At 40.4% G+C, this 21,271-nt stretch overlaps 1 protein-coding gene across 13 annotated transcripts in view; it reads left to right on the plus strand.

The window, feature by feature from the left end:
• Positions 1-21,271, plus strand: part of CTNND2 (catenin delta 2) — a 1,164,839-nt gene that overhangs the window by 1,052,554 nt on the left and 91,014 nt on the right. For all 13 annotated transcript variants that reach the window (XM_037893329.2, XM_037893327.2, XM_037893326.2 and 10 more), the window contains one exon: positions 14,874-15,024. In XM_037893329.2, the coding sequence (XP_037749257.1) occupies positions 14,874-15,024 (151 nt within the window). The remainder of the gene's footprint in view (positions 1-14,873; positions 15,025-21,271) is intronic.

Below are 21,271 nucleotides of genomic sequence, written 5' to 3' on the forward strand. Positions count from 1 at the left end.
AAACTGTCAAAGCAGTCATGCAGCTTTTCCTATTTGGGTTCTATACTCACCAATTCCTCCAGCTCTCGCACAGAGGTTCTCCACTGGATTGGCATCTCAGTGTCTGCCATGGGTCCTTTACAATGAATGTGGAAATAACATCATCTTGGCATGACAACCAAGTTCAGGATTTATTCGAGTTTCCTTTGGGCACTCATTATTGTTTGGTCTTTACCAAGATTGTAAGGGCACAGGTATTCATTTTCCTATGCAAGAAGCAAGAAGGTGTGTATATGAGGTGTTTTCACATTTCAAATTGAATTCTTAAAACTCAGATTTTTGCTGCTTAATAATAATCTCTTGTTTCTACATCACTCTGGTATATGCATTAGCCTAAAGTGCATTCCACAGCCCTGCCCCTAATATTTTTTTATACCCTGAAGGCTGAGTCCTGTAAAAGGAAACCCCCAGTCCCAGTTCTTTTTATAATTGTATCATGTTTTTATACAGGATTTTTCTGTGAGTCTGATGGCAGCATCTTTTTCTTCCTGGTAAAAATAATAAAATGCCAGGTTCCTTATGGTCTTGGCCAGCGTCAGTTGGCTTTATATATAGGATTTTTTTCTCAGGAAGCTGGGAATGAGCAACAGGGAATGGATCACTTGATGATTACCTGTTCATTCCCTCTGGGGCACCTGGGATTGTCCACTGTCGGAAGACAGGATACTGGGCTAGATGGACCTTTGGTCTGACCCAGTGTGGCTGTTCTTATGTTCTTATGATCTAATCAAAGTGTAATAAAAAATAATAATAATAACTCCCACATTTAACAAAGTCTAATCTAAGTCCATTGGAAACCAGATTCTGGCCCTCAGGTACATAGGTGACTTGACTGGGAATTTGTATACATGTATCTGACAGCTGAATTTGGGCCATTGTGTATCTGTCTATTCTATGTAAGATATTTTGGCACCTAAGAATCAACTTGATACCTAAGAATCATATTGCAGATGTTAACTTGATCAGGACATGCAAGTGAATCACAACAGAAACAGGTGTTGGGAAACAACTAAATACCTAGGCTCTAAACTGCATAAACCACTTCAAAATGCAAAAGGCAAAATTACCAACAAGACTTTTTAATGATTCAACTGTGAGGTGGGAAACTGAGTCATGAGTTCACCTAGTTTAGGCTTAATCAATCTTCGTCTTTACTTATAAATTTTCAGACAGAATCATGATCACTTATAATTTCTGAGCCTGTATTTATGACAGAGAATAAACAGATAGACAGAACAGGTAGGAGCCCAAATTACTGAGTTCCAGGGTACTGGGAAGCTCTCCTCTCAGTCTCTAGTCTGATATTCTCCAATCTGGGCCCTTGTTCACTCGTTTGTTTATACCTTCCATATTACATATTCATTAGCTTTCTGCCAGTCAGTGTTATGATGCATATCCAGTTATACTTTTACTCAAACGTTCATAAATTGTTTTACATGTTCTAGTCTGTTATTGTAAATCATTAAACATTTCATCAACATTACACTAGCAAAACATAATCCTTATTTTTTACCAGTCAGCAATTTTCTTCACATTTTAATACTATAGTTTGGAATGTGTGGATCGTCCTAAATTATTCGTTAACATGACCTTTATTTTTTAATTTGAATAGGACTGTTTTGGGGAACAACATGACCATAATGTCAGCATGTTCTTACCTTTTCTAAACCAGGGTGTTCAAGGGACTTTCTGCTCATGTTTGTAAATCATTAAAAGGTCCTGTCAGTAATTTTACCTGTTGCAACACAGGGATGGATTTTAAGCAGCAGGCTGCAGTTTTATGAAACTTAACATTGGAGATAAGTGCTACCTGCCCCATCTCCCCATACCAGGCATTTAAGTGGATCCAGTGCAGGGTTTACATGGCTCTTATCGTATTGCCCATCACTCAGAATAAACTCTCCACTGCCTATCCCTAGGATTCTGCTTGTTCTGCTGAATCCTCTCATCCTCCCCATTGTGAAGGGGACAGAAGGTATAGTAACTCCTCACTTAACATTGTAGTTATGTTCCTGAAAAATGCTACTTTAAGTGAAACGATGTTAAGTGAATCCAATCTCCCCCTAAGAATTAATGTAAATGCGGGGGTTAGGTTCCAGGGAAATTTTTTTAGCCAGACAAAAGACATTTTTTATATATATATATAAAATACACACACACATATACATATATATACACACACACACACACACACACACACACACACAGAGTATAAGTTTTAAACAAACAGTTTAATACTGTACACAGCAATGATGATTGTGAAGCTTGGTTGAGGTGGTGGAGTCAGAGGGTGGAATATTTCCCAGGGGATGCCTTAATGCTAAATGATGAACTAGCACTTGGCTGAGCCCTCAAATGTTAACACGTTGTTAATGTAGCCTCACACTCTACAAGGCAGCACGAATGGAGGGAGGAGACACAATAGACACATGGCAGTGGCTGCAAACATTCCCTGTGGAAACTGAACGTGATGATGAACCCACGCTGTCCCACTGGAGTGCACCACTCCCTCCACTTTCCAAAGTGCCTGGCCAGAGGTGGGAGGGTGCATGTGTGTGTGTGAGACAGAGACACACACCGTGTGTGTGTGAGAGAGAGACAGAGACACTCACAGTGTGTGTGTGTGAGACAGACAGAGAGAGAGAGAGATGCGCATTGCCCTTTTAAGTATGCTGACCGCACTCTAAGTAAAAATAACAGGAGTACTTGTGGCACCTTAGAGACTAACACATTTATTTGAGCATAAGCTTTCATGGGCTACAGCCCACTTCATCGGATGCATACAATGGAACATACAGTAAGAAGATATATATATACATACAGAGAACATGAAAAGGCGGAGTGAGAGGTTAATTAATTAAGATGAGCTATTATCAGCAGGAGAAAAAAACTTTTGTAATGATAATCAAGATGGCCCATTTAGACAGTTGACAAGAGGGTGTGAGGATACTTAACATGGGGAAATAGATTCAATATGTGTAATGACCCAGCCCCTACCAGTCTTTATTCAAACCCAAGTTAATGGTATCTAGTTTGCATATTATGCAATAATTATGGATGATGGACAAACCAGGACGATGTTAAGTGAGGAGTTACTGTACCAAAGAGGGACCTTGGTCTGCAAAGACTTCAGGTTTCCCTTTTCCCCATAGGCCTGAGGTCCACAGTGAAATCCCAGGTCTCTTATTTCTGGCACTTTGGCCTTTTATCTGCACTGGACACTGACTGCAAGGTATGATGAAGTAAACATTCACACAATTCCTAATATTTAATTTCTGTAGCCTATACCTGTTTAACCTAACTGTGTCTCTGTGACACTGTATAGAAGGTAAAAAAACCTACCAGGCCTTAGCCAATTTGGCCCCAATGGGAAAAATTCCTTCTTGACCCCAAAAACAGGTGATTGATCAGACCTATAGCATCCTAAAAACACAGTTCCTATACTATATAACTATGAGGAGAGAGGGTGGGCTCAACTAAAATGGGGCAAGAGGTACAAGAAACCGCAGGAAAGGGTTTAAATTAATTATTGTGAGGAGCAAGGAGCCAATCAGCTCCTCTCTCTCTGGCTGGCCAACAGGCAGCAGAGTACCCCACCTACACTCCACGTTTCATTCTAAAGCTGTCTAGCACCTTGTGGATCCAATCCAAGTCTCCCATCCATTAAACTGGTGGGTGGCATTTCTGAAGTCTCCAAATAAAGGACCACCTCAGCTGTAATCTTCTCTGTGTTACAGAGTTAAAGATGAAGTGTGGTATCTTTGGCTAGGGATTTCCTTGCTTTTGTTAGGCCCTTAAAGAAACCACTTTTTTTCTTAATTTATATTTCTTTGTTTTGTTTTTGAACAGTGATACACCTTATATAGGACATTTCCTTTGATAACATAATTATCTGTAGCAAAATAGCTGCCATAGCTACTTCAATCCTCTTTCATTTCCCTTTGTGTCCCAACAATTCTCTCTTGACTGCCTGTGTAGCTTGAAGCATCTTAAAGCTAAAATACTTTCTGTTCATGCTTCAAAAATGTCCCTTAAAATCAGTTGCATTTTAGAAATTAAACGTATGTGCCTCATGCAGATAATCTGCACATGGTATTATGCCCCTTTCCTGTGTACTGCTTCCTGTGGCTGCCTTTAGAATCTTTCTCTTGGGTCTCCATTGTTTTTATATCCTCTTTCATTTCACCCAGTGTTACTCTGCTTTTGTCTTAGTTCTTTACAAGCCTCTTAGGGTAAGAAGCTATCATTCCTCCACCAGTTCTTGTCAAGCCCTCTCTTTCCATTTCCCCTGCTTGATCACTCAGCATAGATGGGTAGCATAGTGTTCTCTTGATTACACAAGTCAGTGTTTATAACTAGGTACCTGCCTCTGATAACTAGCAGGTACTGTACAAATAGAATTAGATTTCCAGGTCACAGTCTGATCTCTTGAGATAGCCAGCATGAGATATCTGGCTTTATTCCTTAGGCAAATATCTGCCTTTCTTCTCCTAATCCCATTCTGAAGAAATCTCTTTATAGGAGTAAGAGACCTATTAAGCAAATCATTTGACAAAGAAATTGAAGACATAAAAGAGATAAGTTCAGTCAAGAGGTCAGAGCAGTTATCTCTAAGGATAGCAGGCCAAAATGTTTCCAGAACCCTCCTGTCCAAACACACGATCATAATTATTCATTATTATTGAATACTTATTGTCTAAAGCATCATTCATCTAGATTATCAATCTTCTACCATTATTAGGCCAGGAGACATTGAAGGTTCCCTGCCAAACTTTTCTGATTACTCTAATTGTATAGAAAGACAAGGTAGGTGAAGTCATATAATTTATTGGACCAACATCTATTGGTGAAAGAGACAAGCTTTCAAATGTGTCTGATTGTTTACACACACACACACCCTTTGAAGTTACATCAGACTTTTTATTCCAACAGGAAAGTTATTTAGTTCAAGTAGAAAGTCTGTCTGTCTGCCTAAGTCTCCAAAACATTCATGTGATAAAGCCACATACTATACAAAGGAGAAAACATTTTATAATATATCAACTATTTAAATCAGTGCCAACCCAAACTGATAAAACCCCCACACTTTTAAAGAATCAAAAGCTCTATAAATGGTCAAGATCTGTCAGGAATTCTTAACGGGATGGAAATTTGTCCCAGGCAGATATATACACTAATAAATATAGAAAATTATAAGCTTTGTGGGAGAACAGTCAATATTATTCAAGGAAGGAGGATGTCTTCCACTGTCACAACTAGTACATAGCACTGCCATCCCATAAAGGCATCATGGGCATCATCCTGAGGAGTGGGAGAACAGTAGTCTGAGATTAACCCATTTACAGACTGACTCTTTATTACACCCAGTATGTTTGCTTCCCATAAGATTTGAAGGCTTATCCTCAAAACCTTGTAGGTCTTAAAAGATCCAGTATTTGGTGGGGATTAAGGTATCTCTCAAGGAAAGAAATTAGGTTGTGAATCCAAACAATGTGTTTGTGCTGTAGGAGTGACAGTAGCAAAGAAAAATGGGCACCAGGCTTCCAAATTCAGTTCCTTCAGCACAGACACTATATTTTTCTCAAATATTTGAGAAAATTTCTTTTTTACTTCACCTTGTCAGATTACTACCTTCTATTTAAACCTAATGGAGGTCATGGGATAAGGGGAAAGCAACCAGTAAAGAATTTTCTCTAGAGCAGTTGGTCTCATACTGTAGTCCATAGACTCACTACTGGCATGTGGAACCTTTTCTAGTTGCCCACAAAATGAAATAGTGTGAGAACTAAGGACTGGGGAGATAGGGTTAAATGGTAAGGAGTGGAGTGTCCATGAGAGGCTCACTGTCTCTCTTATGAAGTGTTCAGTAGATTGAAAAGTTTGGCGAACCCTGCTTTATGTCAATCCAAGTGATTGCACAGGTGCCACAATGGAGATACATGGGTTAAAAAACAGACCTGAGATTTTAAGAACAGGCTATTCTCTTTATTTGTAGTGAATAAAACCCTTTCTTTTTCTACTTTTGGATTGTGTGCATTACCTTTTAAATGATGTCGCCTACGGAGCAGTGTGGATTACTAGTCCCACAACCTGCAGTTTCACTCCGTGCCCCAATGTGGCTTTGATTACCTCTGTGGTAGCTTACATCTCAGATCTTCCCCTTACCCTTCAGAGAGTTCACAGATCCTTTGAGGGATGAAATATACATTATACTTAGGATACAAACTCCAGCTGAAATTGATGAGTATGTGAATTTAGTTGTGTCTGTGTGTGTGGGTGTGTGTGTGTACCAGAGAACCCTGATATAGGTTGGGGGATGGGGAGGTATCCATTAAAAACATCAGCTTTGTTTAGTCTTTGGCATTCCAAAATTTTCCATTTTGTGCTGAATGCATAATTTCATTGTGGGGGAAAAAATCTTCCTTACTTTGTGCTTACCAGAAGAATATAGGAAAACACCAAAAATGTTAAAAGGAGGACAGTAATTTAATCTTTCTAAATTTTTTAAAAAGAAATAATTTTCATCTTAGTGTATCACTTTTACACTGAGTTTCCGCCTAATTTGATCTTAATTCCATGAGGCGTAAAGCACTAGAAATAGCAATGACTGTGCCAAACTAAGGAATTATTTTCCAAATTACTGTATTTTTCTTCTTAGTTATGTGACTAAAATAAAAATGGAAACTATGAATAAAAGTGGAAGTAGAGATGTACTGTACATCTTTGGAGTGATGTATAGTAGTCATGCCCCACAAATTCCATTATCTGTAAAGAGTATTGCTGCACAAATTGTGACTCCCATGCATGTCTTTGAAAATTTAGCTGCCATCTGATGCAACAGAAATGGATTTTTTTATTCTAGCTCTCCCCAAAGCTTATACTGTTCCCACAGGAGTCCTTTCTCTTTACAAGCTGAGCAATTATTTGATCATTGATATTACAACTGATTTATAAAGTAATTGGATGATTAAGTATTTTGGCAGAGCTTCTCATTTACAAAGAGACAATAAACCATTTGTCTCCTTCCATATTTTTCTGTTCATATCTTCTATACTTCTTTACACTCATACTAGCTATTGACCAGCAATGTGGAAATGCAGGCATGTTTCGTAATGGCTTTAGGCAAACTAAAAGAATTGTCAGTACATGCAAGAGTGATTCAATTTCTCAAGTTTGGGAGAGAATAAAAAAGCAGTTTGGAGCATCTCAATTTCACTATTCCTGAAATATACACACCACATCATCATTGCTTGCAGACACTTTGTCCTAATTGGCAGTTTAGGTAAAGAGAGACAGATATTTTTCACTGCTTTCAAAATGCAGCTTCATGTTTAGGTCTCCAGAGATTGCTCATACAATTAATAGACAACCCCAGGTTTCCGCCCTAAGGAATATGACTTATAAACATGGATGTAATGATAGTGGCTACATCACAAAAATAAGTCTGTCAACTTCCCTAAAGCAGGACGAGTTATCCTGCAGTGCTGCAGAGGTAGTTAACTCAGGAAAAATGAACATAGAGCAAAACTGTTGCTTTAAAAAAGTGTTTTACCTGGATTATTTATGCTATGGTAATTAATGGGTGCCTTAGCTGCAGAAAAGACATGCATGCCAAACAGCCCTGTTGAAGAGGGAAATGTTATTTTTCATACTCTGTTGCTCCAGCAAGCTCCTAGTTCAATGTCTTTGCTTTCAGTGGAGTTAAAAAGTGTGTCTCCAATTTGTTTCTCAAATGTCCCTATTTCTTCTAAATGATAAGCAAGAAGCTAGTGCAACTTTAGGTCTCCTAAAAGAAATGCTGACAATTTCCAATAGAGAATTGGAAATGCCAAGAACCACTTTTGTTTACAATCACTATAGTATGGTACGTTTTGTAGAGGTGTTCACAATACAATGGGTAATTGATACCATGATTGTACATCCCCACTGTCATTACTTAACATACACTTTTTTGTAAAAAATTGAGGCAATCCTTATGCAGAGTAAGAGACCCGGGCACAGTGTCCTTACTGAGGCAAGCAGTGTCCCTGGATGTGCAATGTGCTGGCTTGAACTCTTACCCACAGGCTGCTCCAGTTATAGGCAGCCGAGGCAGCTGCCAAGGGAGGCAGATTTCTGGGAGTTTAGATTTACTCCAGTTCCATCTATGAGTGGCTGCAGAGGGGGAAGAGGCTGGCGGTGCTGCCGGGGTCAGGGGTTAGCCACCAGCCAGGGTTCTGAGGAGCAGGAGGAAGCCCCCTGCTGGGGAAGCACCCCCACTGCTCCCCACCCTGGCACAGTAAGATCGCAGCTGTGGTTCAGGCGCAGAGCGGCTCGGGACTGCTACTGGCAGCACCGTGAGCACTGCTGGGGTTTGGGCCACAAACGCAGCAACCCACCAACTCCAAGTCAACACCCACCCCAGACCTGCTGCTGCATGCCTGGCTCTTGCTGCAACCACCAATTCCAACTCTGCCACATCCAGGCTTTGGAGACACTGCCACCACGTGCTGGGGGGCTGGCTGGGGCCAGGGTTTCAGGGCTGAGTTGTGGAGACCCCCTCTCTATCTAGTGGGATGGTGCCTGTTGGTCCCTTTGCTGGGGCATCAGCACTCCCAGTCTGGGTGGTTTTGTGTAAGTCGGAGTCTTCGCTTCCCAATAACTGGGGCCCAGTGGGCTGAGAGCTGCCACCTGCTGGTGCCTGGGTCCCACTGTGGTTGAGCTGAGTGGCTGTGACTCCCGGAGAAAGAGCCGCTGTAGTCCAGGGGTGCTGAGCTGGGTCTCACTCCCCTTGTGAGCCCCAAGCAGCTGGTGCCAACCTGCCCGGAAAGGGCCATTGGGAAAGGGGACCCCTGCTGGGGGATCACCTGCCCAGGGAGCTGGTCTTGGCCACTTGCACAGCCTAGGACAGAGGCTGGGGGAACTTTCCTCCTGGCCTGGCCCAACTCATCCTTCCTAGGTGTCGGACTGTTCCCATCCTGTGGGGTCTCTCATCGGGACGCAATGGCCTCTGCAGCCTCAGGCTGCGGTCTGACCCATCAGCTTTTGACCTGGCTGCTCAAGGGTTAGGGGTGGGGTGGTGGCAGCGGTAGCAGCAGGGGAGGCACTGGGGGTCTGCTGTGAGCGCCGAAGGGGTCTGGAGGGGGGTGGCACACTGCAGTTTTGCCTAGGGTGGCAGACTGTTTTGAGCAGCCTCTGTTTTCACCTCAACCAAACAGTCTCACCACAGTCTCAAAATAGTCTCCCTGCTAACTTGCACTCTCACTCTGACAGTCACCTCTTAATAGTAGCAGACACATTGGATACATCCCCTGGGAGATGCATAGGAAACACAGAGCTGGGAGTTTTGTAAGCGGCAAGGAGCTATCATTTTTTCTTCTTACAGCTGCAACTGACAGTGCACTAATTTGACAGGTAAATACCTGGCTATTAGAGAAGTAAATTTAGAAGTGTCAATTTGGGGTATTCACAATATCTCATATTTAATACTCTTTTAAAACAAAATGTTGCTCTGATTTTAGGAAAGAGGTTATTTTTCTAGGACATATTTTTAATTGAAAGTTACTGATCCTTGAGATTGAGTTTTGATTTCTCAGCTCATATGAATGTTCATTAAGTATTATCCCCCAACGTGGTTCTAGAGACCAGAACAGAGGAAGGAACGAATAAAATAAGATATAGCTCAAATCCTACCAGCCCTTGTTTATTTTCTCTTATCTGAGAGCTAACATTGCTTCATTGCAGAAAAGCCACACTGGCCTGGTAAATCTGCATTTCAGATACATTACAGTGCAGTGCTCAGTGATGACCAGAACCCCTTATTCCATCTACCTGACTAAAAAAGATTGTTGTAATAAGCCATAAATCCAGGGCCTTTATTAAAACCATGATTTTTAGTGTCTAACGAAGTTATGAATTTAAGCTCCCAGCCTCATCTTTTGGTGGTGTTGTGCAGCTTTCTTATAAGGATGAGGACTGATAGGTCAGATATAGAGTGATAGCTTTATGAAAAGTGTTCACCCAGAGGTGATAGGGTGTTTTGGTTTTTTTATCATTTTCATGTGTGAGTTCATTTGAGAGCATAGTGATTGTCTGGTTTCACACACATAGGGGCTAATGGGGCATTTAGTGCACTGGATGAGGAACACCACACGTTGTGATAGGTATATGTAGGACCCATGGGTCTTTACAGGTGTGTTGTGGAGGGTGTTGATCATTGTAGCAGTGGAGATATGTCTGCAGGCTTTGCATCTGTTATTCTGGCAGAATCTGGTGCTGCTTTGAGTTGGTGTGCCCTGGTCTGTGGGGAGCTTACTTCTGATGATGAGCTTGGAGAGGTTGGGGGGTTGTTTGAAGGCTCGAAGAGGGGGGGTTCATGAAAGATTTCTTTCAGGACAGGGTCCGCATAGAAAATGGTTTGTAGTTGTTTGATGATTCCTCATATGGGTCCCAGTGCGGGATGGGAGATGACAACTGTGGGTGTGCAGGCAGAGGAGGTTTTATTTCTGTATTGAAGCAATTCTCTTGGGGTATTTGGGTGGCCAGTTCCATGATGCAATCTACTTCTCTGGTGAAGTGTCCTTGTTTGACAAAGGCAGTTTTGTGAGTGTTAAGGTGTATATCCTTGCAGCATGTTCTGTGGTATCTGAGTGCGTGGCTATAGATAACAGATTTCTTGTGGTGGTTATTGAAGTTATGAAGGTAGGTGTGGTGATCCATGGGTTTCTTATATATAGTTGTCTGAAGGGTTCCACTGTTGAAGCTGGTTGTGGTGTCCAGGAAGTTGATGCTAGTGTGGGAGTGTTCCAGAGAGAGTTTAATGGACAGGTTGGGGATGAGGAGGTTGTGGTGGAAATCTATGTGGGAGTTTAAGTCGTCTGTTCAGAGGATGACAGTATCATTGATGTATCTCAGATATATCACTGGTTTTGTGGTGCAATTTTCCAGAATTTTTTCTTCAAGGTGGTTGGCATATTGGGGAACCATCCTAATACCCATGTCTGTTCCCATAGCTTGGATAAAGTATTTGTTGTTGAACGTAAATTTGTTATGAGTGAGAATGAAATGATGAGTTTGGTGATGTGTTTGGGGTGGAGATTTGAGGGTTGTCCATTGTCTTATAGAGATTTAAGGCAGTTAGGGATGCTGTCATTGTGAGGGATGTTGGCGTATAGGGTGGTGACATTCCTGGTGGCAAAAATGGTGTTCTGAGGGAGGTTGTTAGTGTTGATGCATTTGTGGAGGAAGTCAGTTGTGTCCTGGAGGAAGCAGGCCCTCTGTGTGGTAAGTGGTTTGAGGATAGTTTCTATGAATCCTGATAGTCCTTCAGTAAGAATGCCATGGCCAGATATGATGGATCTGCATGGGTTCCCTTGTATGTGTATCTTGGGAAGCATGTGGCAGGTCCCTGGGATGGGTTCATGGGGGATGAGGTTATAGAGTTATTAGGAAGGCAAGTCATAGACTAACATTCTGTATATGGTGTTTTCTTTCCCTTTCCCCTGTTTCCCCCCATATGACAGACTCTAGAATAAATGTGGGTTCAGAAAATTGCAACAGTGAAATCCTTGAATGTTTATATACTTACCTATCTATTAATACTTTAATTATGTCTGTGTCACATAAGATGACGGCATGTAAAATGTGCCTGACACTGTAATATCTAGGTGCCATATGCAGACTTTAAACCAATTATGAATCCATCCACGAAGGATACTCCTATCAAACCCTCTTCTGTTTAAACCACTTTTATTTAATGGAATTTGTCTTCCCTTTATTTAGCTTTGGTTTCATGACAAACATTTTTGAGCCATTCCACCACAATTGTTATTGGTGTGTGCAAAAAGGTATGGCTTGTAGCGTGACCTGAAAATGGCAACACTGGGGTGCATTCTAATCTCCACTGGTATAAAGAGTTCCATAGCTGAGGGCTTTCCATCAAGAAGCCCTGCCCCCACCTCCCAGGAGTTCCCCCCAGGCTCTTGCAGCAACAACACCCATATAGAGCCTAGATGTTTCAGTGGGGAGAGGAGAGAGAGGCAATCATTTAGATAGACCCTAGCCCATTAATTGCTTTAAATATTGGGACCAGGACCTTGAAGTGAATGTGAAACTGAATGGAGAGTCAATGGAGAGCACAGAATACAGATGCAATGTGCTTCACAATTTTTCTTGCCTGGAAAGTGGGCAGCTGTGTGTTGTGCCTTATGAAGCTGTCGCATAGTTTATACAGGCAGCCATAGGTCAAGTGTGCTGCAGTAGTCTAACTTATAGGCAAGGAAATTGTGAATAAGAGTAGCTAGTTCCTCATCTCAAAGGGAAAAATCACAATCTCCTGGTTAGCCAAACATGGAGGATTTGGGGCTACTCAAAGCATATTAAACAAATACATCAGCTTTTGCCTTTGGTTACATCTCTGCAACTCCAATGAAGTCAATGCACTGTGAAATCAAGCACATATGTTTACCCCACAATATGCACTAGAGGCAACTGGTGTGATTCAGGAGAAAGACAGAGATACAACTTTTTTTATTCTGTCAAAGGGACAGAAGTATTCAGCAACCCATGGGCAGCGGGTATCATAGACTGGGGGAGGCTGAGCCTCCCCAAACAGCCAGGTGTGGCCCCGCCCACATTCTGCCCCCAGTCACACTCCTGCTTCCCACTCTGCGGGCAGCTCTTCCCCTGTGCCATGATCCCAGCTGGGGCTGTCACTGGGTCTGCACTGCTTGACCTCCCAGCGCTCTGGGGCCGGGGGTCATGGGGCTGTGCTGCCAGGCCTCTCGGCACTCCGGGGCTGGGAAGGCTGGAGCAGCGCTGCCCAGCCTCCTGGTGCTCCGGGCCAGGGGAAGGGGGCCTGAGGCCACGTTGCCCGGCCTCCTGGTGCTCCAGGGCTGGGGCCACGCTGCCCGGCCTCCTGGTGCTCCAGGGCTGGGGCCACGCTGCCCGGCCTCCCAGCACTTCGAGGCTGGAGGAGTGAGGCTGGGGCTCTAGCCTGGGGCAGGAGCCAGCGGCACAGTAGGGGGGCTCTAGGTGGGAGGGAGGTGTGGAAGGGGTGCGGCTGAAGGCTAGCTTCCCAGAGCCAGCGGTTCACCTGCCACCCGTGAGCAACCCTCTATACTGTACATTAGCTACAGTATATATACTGCCATCTGTTGATCAGGTTTGTTATTCCAAAACCCAAGCAAAAGCATTGGATTGCATTTTTGCCTAATTTGTATTCCTTAATATTTCTATTACTGCTTTATCTTCAACTACTACTTGTTACACTATACCCTAACTTTCCATTGATTTGATTGATCAATGGAGCAGTGACACTATAATGGATAACCAGAAGGAGCAGCATGGAAAGGACTAAGGAAATTTGGAAGCTGTTTATAAAACAGAAAAAAAAAATCTCTGTGAGCTTTTTCATCTTGAATTCCTTCTCACAGTGCACTACAGTTCTTAACTTTGTCACCATACACTGCTGCCTGTGTGACTTGCACCCTGCAGTCACACATTGATATTTGCATAAAGTGCATTATTTTCATGGATAACTAAATTGATATGGAGTAGACCAGTGTCCTCAAAGAACAAGCCCCAGAATTACCTCTCACTGTTAAACTAAAAAAGCTAAAACCTGAGAGGTTCTAAGCATCTGCAGCCTCCACTGGATTCAGATGATTTCAGTAGTAGTTGTGACTGCTCAGCAGGTGTTCTCAACACTTGGATTAAGAACTTTAACAATCATGTAACCAAATATATATAAGGGAAAGAGTCTGATCTCACTTATTTCATCAGTATATATCTTAAGTACAGTTTTTATCACTCTAGAATTAGGCACACAGTCAGAGAGCTATTAGGACTTAAAGCACTGCATGTATGCAGACAGCAGATTCACACCCCTCAAATATCCTACACAACCAGTTCACATAGAAAAATGTGACTTGTTCCGTCAAAGCCAAATAGCTTTTTCCTGAGATTGTCTCTCACTGATATCACTCTGCTTCATGCACTCTGTCATCACATTCTGTTTTGTTGCTAGGGGCCTGGGTATGTCAAGCTTTTTATAAAACTGTTCACCTTCCGAGACTATGTCTGGTGCTCATAAAATTGAATTAATTGGCTCATTGATACCGTAAGTCGGGTAAAATAATGTAACTTTCAGCATCTTGTGAACTAGATGGGCTCAGACCAAAATCTTAGATCCTTCATGGTTGAGTCATATTTCTAATAACAAGCCTGATCCTGTGGTCCCTACATGTACATAACTCAACACATTGAAATCAGTGGGAATTTTGCACACACAGGCACTGCAGGATTGGGCCGATGTGTTTTAACAGTAAAAGCAGTAGTATAACTCCCTCCTCACTTCCTCTCCTGAGCAAATTGCCTGTCATGAACGAAATAATGAAGTTCCTTCTTGGGTTTGGGTCTAACATTCGTCAAGTTGACAGCCAGGAAGCATGCTAACTTCTTAAACAAATTTTGTAACATTAAATGGCATTAGGAACAAACAATCCTTGTTCAAGTTTGGCCAGGGGATACTGATGCCAAGCAAATGGCCTGCAACTCAGACAGTAAAGCAGTAACCAAGTGTACAAGGATTAAAAGTTTAAATCATTAAATTTAAAGTTTAAATCATTAAATTTTTCTGTCACCAGTAAAAAATAAATATGGGTTTCCAGGTCAAGTGGTTGTCTAGCATCATACATATAATAATTTCTTCTTGTCTTTAGATTCTACAGCCATTACTCCTAGCTCTCTTCCTTTACTCCTCAAGATAGCAATCTTCATAACCACACACCCCTCCTTTTCTTGACAGCATTCCCCAATCTCTTTTTCAATCTCCCTCATCCAATATCTCTTTACAGTGGTCAGTGTATATCCGTGCTGCCGTCCGCAAAGAAAAAGGCCTGCCGATCCTGGTGGAGCTACTTCGAATAGACAATGATCGCGTGGTATGTGCAGTTGCTACAGCTTTACGAAACATGGCCTTAGATGTCAGAAATAAGGAGCTAATAGGTATGTTCTTTCTAAACAATCTACATATTTTCTTTATGTTTTTTTACATTTTATAGCTGGATGAAGAAGGTGAAAACAATGCTCTCCTTGTGTTTTGAACAGAATTTCTTGACCTCTTTCTTTTAACATATCATATTCAAATTTGTGTGTGATAGCCCAGTGCTATATTGTACGAATCATTTTTTAATTCATCTGACAACACATTACCAAAATATTGTTTAGTGATTCAATTGCACTGTAATTTTTTTTAGGCTGAGAGCAATGTCATTTGTATCACAAACACTTAGGAACTGCCACAGTGGGTGAATAAAATCAAAGTAACATTAAATTGCCATCATCCCTATGCTAAGTACCATTCGTAGGTGTTATCACTGTAGCACTTCCATCTTCCAGATGGAGGATCCAGGCAAGGGCTACTACTTCAGATCCCATGATTATTTAGTACACCTTATACAGGGGATTACAATACAGAAGCCTCAACACAAGGAATTCATGGAGAGTTCCAGGAATTCATTGGACAGAGGGGTACTTTCAAACGTGCCTTAATTCATGAGTTCATGTGCAGCTAAGGAGGGTAACTCCCTCACCTAAAATATGGTCTTAAATCTCCAATTGGGTGACAGTCAAATTTTTGTTTTTTAACTTAAATTCACCCTAACATTGTACATTTAGACCTCACAAGACATGACATTTTTATCTAGATGTTCCATCTATGCACAACAGAATAGCGGTCGAAATATCCATACTGAAACTAAATTATCACAATTCTCTTACTTCCTGTGTAGATTAAGAGTTATTTTTTATTTATTTTTGCTGATTCATTAATTCTTAATTACACTCCCCCAAATATTGGAGCATATAGGCTGCTTCTCCTTACCTCCCCTCCACTTTTAATCACATAATCATACAGGAGATGCTTTGACCTATGTCCCTTCTATTACTTGTATTACAATACTATGAGGCACTAACCAAGACTGTGGCCTCATCACACTAGGCGCTATACAGGCATATAGTATGAGAAAGTCTCTACCCCTAAAGAGCTTACAGTCTAAACACAACAAAGGGTAGGAGGGAAAATAGCCCTGAAATGACTTGCCCATTGTCACAGCTAGTTTACAGCAGAGTCAGGGATACAACCCAAATCTCCTGACATTCAGCTTATTGCCCGCTCTACTAGACCATGCTGCTGGTGTAGTTTCACCCTTATGTTCTTGAACAAATTGATGTGAAAGTTGGCTTTGGATAATTCATTGGGTCCTCTGCTTGCAGCATATAAGTTACTGACTACTCTTTCTTGTTTATTCACTGTTTATTGGCTTCCAATAATTTTCTAAAAAAAGAAATTAGAGCTGGAAAAATGTATTAGTCCATCTAATCTGAGCAGCTAGCAGACCATTTTGTAATAGAGAGATCTTTCTCCCATGGACCCACATCATAATCACTAATATCTCTTTAAAGACTGGATTGTCAAACTACTTTACTCCATGGACCACCACAAAGAGTTCTGCAGAGCCCTGTTAATTCACAGTCCACATCTTGGCAACCACTGCTGTAGTCCATTAGTGTAGAATTGTTCCTACAATATTCCGGGCAGTTCTTTATGTTCTTCTCCATAGATGAATGTCATCACAAAAAACCCATGCCTTTACATATAATTTTAGGAAGGAGTGACCTCCCTCCTTAACAGCAGTTAACATCGGTTCATTTACTAGTCCACTTCTCTTGTTGCATTTTCTATTTTTTCATTTTTAATTGAAATGTTTGTTTCTTTTCCAAATCTGAAAGCTCCACTTAAAACAATAACATTTTGTATGTGTAAATAGTGTTGTCTTTAAATGAGAAATTCCAAATCCAAACATGTTTATAAAATATGGATAATAAGACACTACTTGCATCAGCTTCGCATTTGAATGGTTTCCAGAATTCTTGGAGCAAAGTCTTGCACAAACAAATGAAACTCTGTATACAAAAGAAAAAAAAGCAATTGAAAATTATTACCTAAGGAAAGGATTTTATAAACCAAACAACAAATATCTTGAAGTTAAGATATTTAGGGAAAATCAGAGTGATTCTGGGAAATTGCAATTAGTTAGTTAGTGAGTTGAATCATATTTTTCCTAGAGGCGTGGTAGGAATATTACACTACTCGAGAAATGTAAATTTGCCAATATGACAGGAAAGTTATTAAGATAATCATTAGCCTGTAGCACTTTTGGCTGTGATCTATACATCGTGTATTTATTTATTTATTTGTTTGTTTGTTGATTGGGTTTTTTGGTGCTGCTCCTCACCATACAATCTGAAAGCTTAAGCATAAAGCTTAATGAAGTTATCCTTTCAGCACCTTTGCTAAGTACAGAGGTGGAATTAACTCCATTTTACAGATGCGGAATTGAGGGACAGAAAGATAAAGGTCCGTATTTTCAAAAGTGGTTGCTATTTTGTGAGCATCAGTTTCTGAATATCAACTATGACATCTTTGGTCTGATTTTCAGAGACACTGAACATCCGCAGTTCCAAATGAAGTCAGCTCATGTTTGGGTGCTCAGCAGTTTTGAATATGAGGCCCAATGTATGTTGCGTTGGGGACACAAAATATAGGGCCATTTTTGAAAATGTTTGGTCCAAGTTTCTTGGTCAAGGTCACATACGATGTCTGCAGCATCGCTGGGACCAAAACTTGGATCTTTTGAGTCCTAGTGTAGTGCCTTAACTCTAAGACCATCTTTCCTCTTTCTCATAAAGTATGCTGTTTGGACATGGTCAGTTTAGTACTTTGATAGGCAGCTTCCTAGGAAATCACAGAATATCAGGGTTGGAAGGGACCTCAGGAGGTCATCCAGTTCAACCCCCTGCTCAAAGCAGGACCAATCCCCAATTTATGCCTCAGATCCCAAATGGCCCCCTCAAGGATTGAACTCACAACCCTGGGTTTAGCAGGCCAATGCTCAAACCACTGAGCTATGCGTTCCCCCCCAAGTGCTTCAGGAAGTGGTGCTGATGCATTCCTGTGTCGGCAAAAAGTAGTAGCATGTATTTATTCCTCAGTCTCAGTGAGTCAGTACTGACCCAGATATCCCTTATCTCTATACTGAACTGAAACAAAACCCTGGATTGACAGCCTTCAGATTTTGGGACTGGAGATTCAAAGTCTAGATCTGAAGCTTGTGGCTTAGGCTCAACTCTGAAAAATATAAAATGTAATATAAACAAGAATTTCAAATTTTACATAAAGTACACAGTACTGTATTGTACGTACCATGTACCACTGTGGTAATACAGATTCTGCATCTAAGCTGATAAGTCACTTTGAAAAGTCACCTTTACTATTCTGCAAAAACATCTATTTGTCAATTCAAATATCCCAGCAACTCTATGTACAAAAGGGTGAATACCATGCATAACATGGAAGAATGATGATGGTTTTTAAATTTTCAGAGAATGATTGAGCCTTTAAACATTTTATTTAAGATCTGTCTCTCTCTAATATATGCTTGCTATGACTTAATATCAGCATTTTTATATAATCTGGTACTTCTCATTTTTGCTTTTAGAACAGCAGATAAATACAATATCTCAAGTACCACATTGTGGTTGGTAGATCTTGATAGATGTTGACTTTTTAGTGGCAAAACTATATGTATACCTATCTTTATTTCTATTAGATTAAAAAGACATTCAAAAACTAAAGCCTGTCACCACTGAGCAGAGAAGCTGGCTACTAAGAGATCTAATTTTCCTTCTTGTTTTTGTTAAAATGTAACTGTGTATAAGAACATAGGATTTGCCTTATGAAAATCACAGCAACTGTCCATCATCTAGTCTGGAAACCTATTACTTCAGAGGAAGGCAAAAATAAAAATTGCTCTAGATAATTGAGCAATGCTCTACATGTAGGGGAAAAGGCCTCCCTGCCTATTAATTATTATCATTATTTATTATTATTATAATAATCGTATTTCAGTATTTCCCATAATGTCATAGGTGCTTTCCATAAGAAAAAGTACATAGAGATATAGACAGGTTTAAATCATATATACATTTACGTTAAAAATATATTTTTATAGCAGCAGAGATTAGCTTACCCAGAACCATGACAGACAATTATCCTTCTTTAGCATGAATAACAATAAAAATGTTGTTATTGGTGATAATGTTACTCAGCCTCTTTTTAAATCCAGCCCAAATATTTAACTCTGTGACATCTTGTTCCACTGCACAGGCTGAATACACAGGCTGTCTGAAGGAATACATCCTTTTATGATTGTTGTTGTAATATTGTTTAGTTTTGAAGCCTGCATGCCTTGTTGGCTTCTGCTTACCTTCCTCCTTTCAGCATCAGTTATTTAAAAATATTTGTTACACAGAAGCACTATGTTTCCTGCATAAAATTAAACATCTACAATACAATGTCATCTTGACAAAAAAGAAAAGGAACTAAAGACCCAAACCAAAATGTGATCCAGCAAACCCTTATTCATGCAGTGGTCCCAATGATGGGACTATACATGTGATATAAACGTTTGCAGGGCAAGGGCCTTAGCTGCAACGATTCATATCTTGGTCATATGTATAATTCTTTTAATTATCCAACCTACTTTGTTGAAATTTATTAATGAAACAGGTTTTTAAAAGGATCAATGTTATTGTCAAGCTGTAACATTTCATTTATAGGAAAAATACTTTTTTCAACTTGTTTCAATAGTTGTGCACTGTGAACAGTTCTTGTAGGAAAACTGGTCTTTTAGTAATATATACTTGGAATTCTACCTTATTTGAATTTAAGAAAATGATTGCTATGTTTGCACAAATATTGTCCTGAGTAATTCTTTCCTAGATCATTTTAAAGTGAGATGGGCCCAGCTGGACACAAGATGCAATGCAGTGAAGTCTCTGGCTATACATTTTGATGCAAGTTAATGTTTATATCTGTTAATTAGTAAAGTTGTGGCCTATTAGCTGATGCCAGAGAAGTTGTAAGAGTTTGTGACAGTGGTTAGTGGCACCAGAAAAGATATTTGTTGAATTCAGAGTGTAAATTGGGACTAGTCTTACAAATTGGCTGGTTTTTTTGGTATTATTCTAAATTGGCTAGTTTTACATGGAACAGTTCTTTACTAGAGGAGTTAAATATAAAATCACATTCAAATCTCATTCATTTTCAGAAAGAAATCTTGTGATGATATAATGTATAGGTTTAACTGTATCCTAAGAGGAAAAAAAGAGAAATTTACTTTATCCACAATTTCTAATAGAAATGTTTTATAATTAGCATAATTCAGTCTCCTCTTGCAGTTTAAAACATCACTGGTACTGTAACAGCTTAGAGCCATTGTAATAGTATGGTAGTGTAAACACCTGTGAAATATTGATGAATTATTCATAATAAAGAATCATAGAAATGTAGGGCTAGAAGGGACTTTGAGAAGTCACCAAATCCAGGAGGCAGAACCAAGTAAAGCTAGACCATTCCTGACAGATGTTTGTCTAACATGTTCTTAAAACCTCCAGTGATGGGGATTCCACAACCTCCCTTGGAAGTCTATTCCAGAGCTTAACTACCCTTAAAGCTGGAAAGTTTTTCCTAATATCATATTCCTAGGCTATGACACACACGCACCCCGATAGAATATTTAATTAATCAAGTAAGTGCTGTGATCTAGTGACATCAGTTGTAAAGTGAAACCAGAGGTTGGGGTAGGACTAGACTCTAATACCAAGCACTTAGTCCGTAATAACAGATACAGTACTATCGATGTTAAAGCAAATGAGACACGGAGACACTAAAGGCCATATTCAAAGACGTTGACATTAACAGAAAGACTCTCATTGACTTCAGTGGGCTTTGTATCTAGTCCTGAAGCAGGATGATCAAACCCACTGTGTGGAGAGGGCCAAATTTTGATTATTATTCCTGACCTGAAGTTATAAAATCACGGCCATGTATTGCATTACTCTTGTCCACTGCTCATTTCCCACTTATATCAATAGGAGATATGTACAAACACCAAGGGTCATGTATCACCCTTCTGTAACTAAACTTTTAGTCACTGATGTTACTTTTCCATTCAGCATCACTAAGTGGGGGGAAATGATGGTGGGCATTTTTATGACTTGCTATTTCTACACTTTTTAAAACTTGTCACCAGGTTGCACGCATATTTCTGAGTCATGCACAAAGTATGTGCAGTTGTGTACCTAAATTATTTTCAATTCAGACCTTTAAGTTTCATCATTGGGTTTGAAA

Source organism: Chelonia mydas, chromosome 2, assembly GCF_015237465.2.
Source record: "Chelonia mydas isolate rCheMyd1 chromosome 2, rCheMyd1.pri.v2, whole genome shotgun sequence".
In the NCBI taxonomy this organism is placed as follows: domain Eukaryota; kingdom Metazoa; phylum Chordata; order Testudines; family Cheloniidae; genus Chelonia; species Chelonia mydas.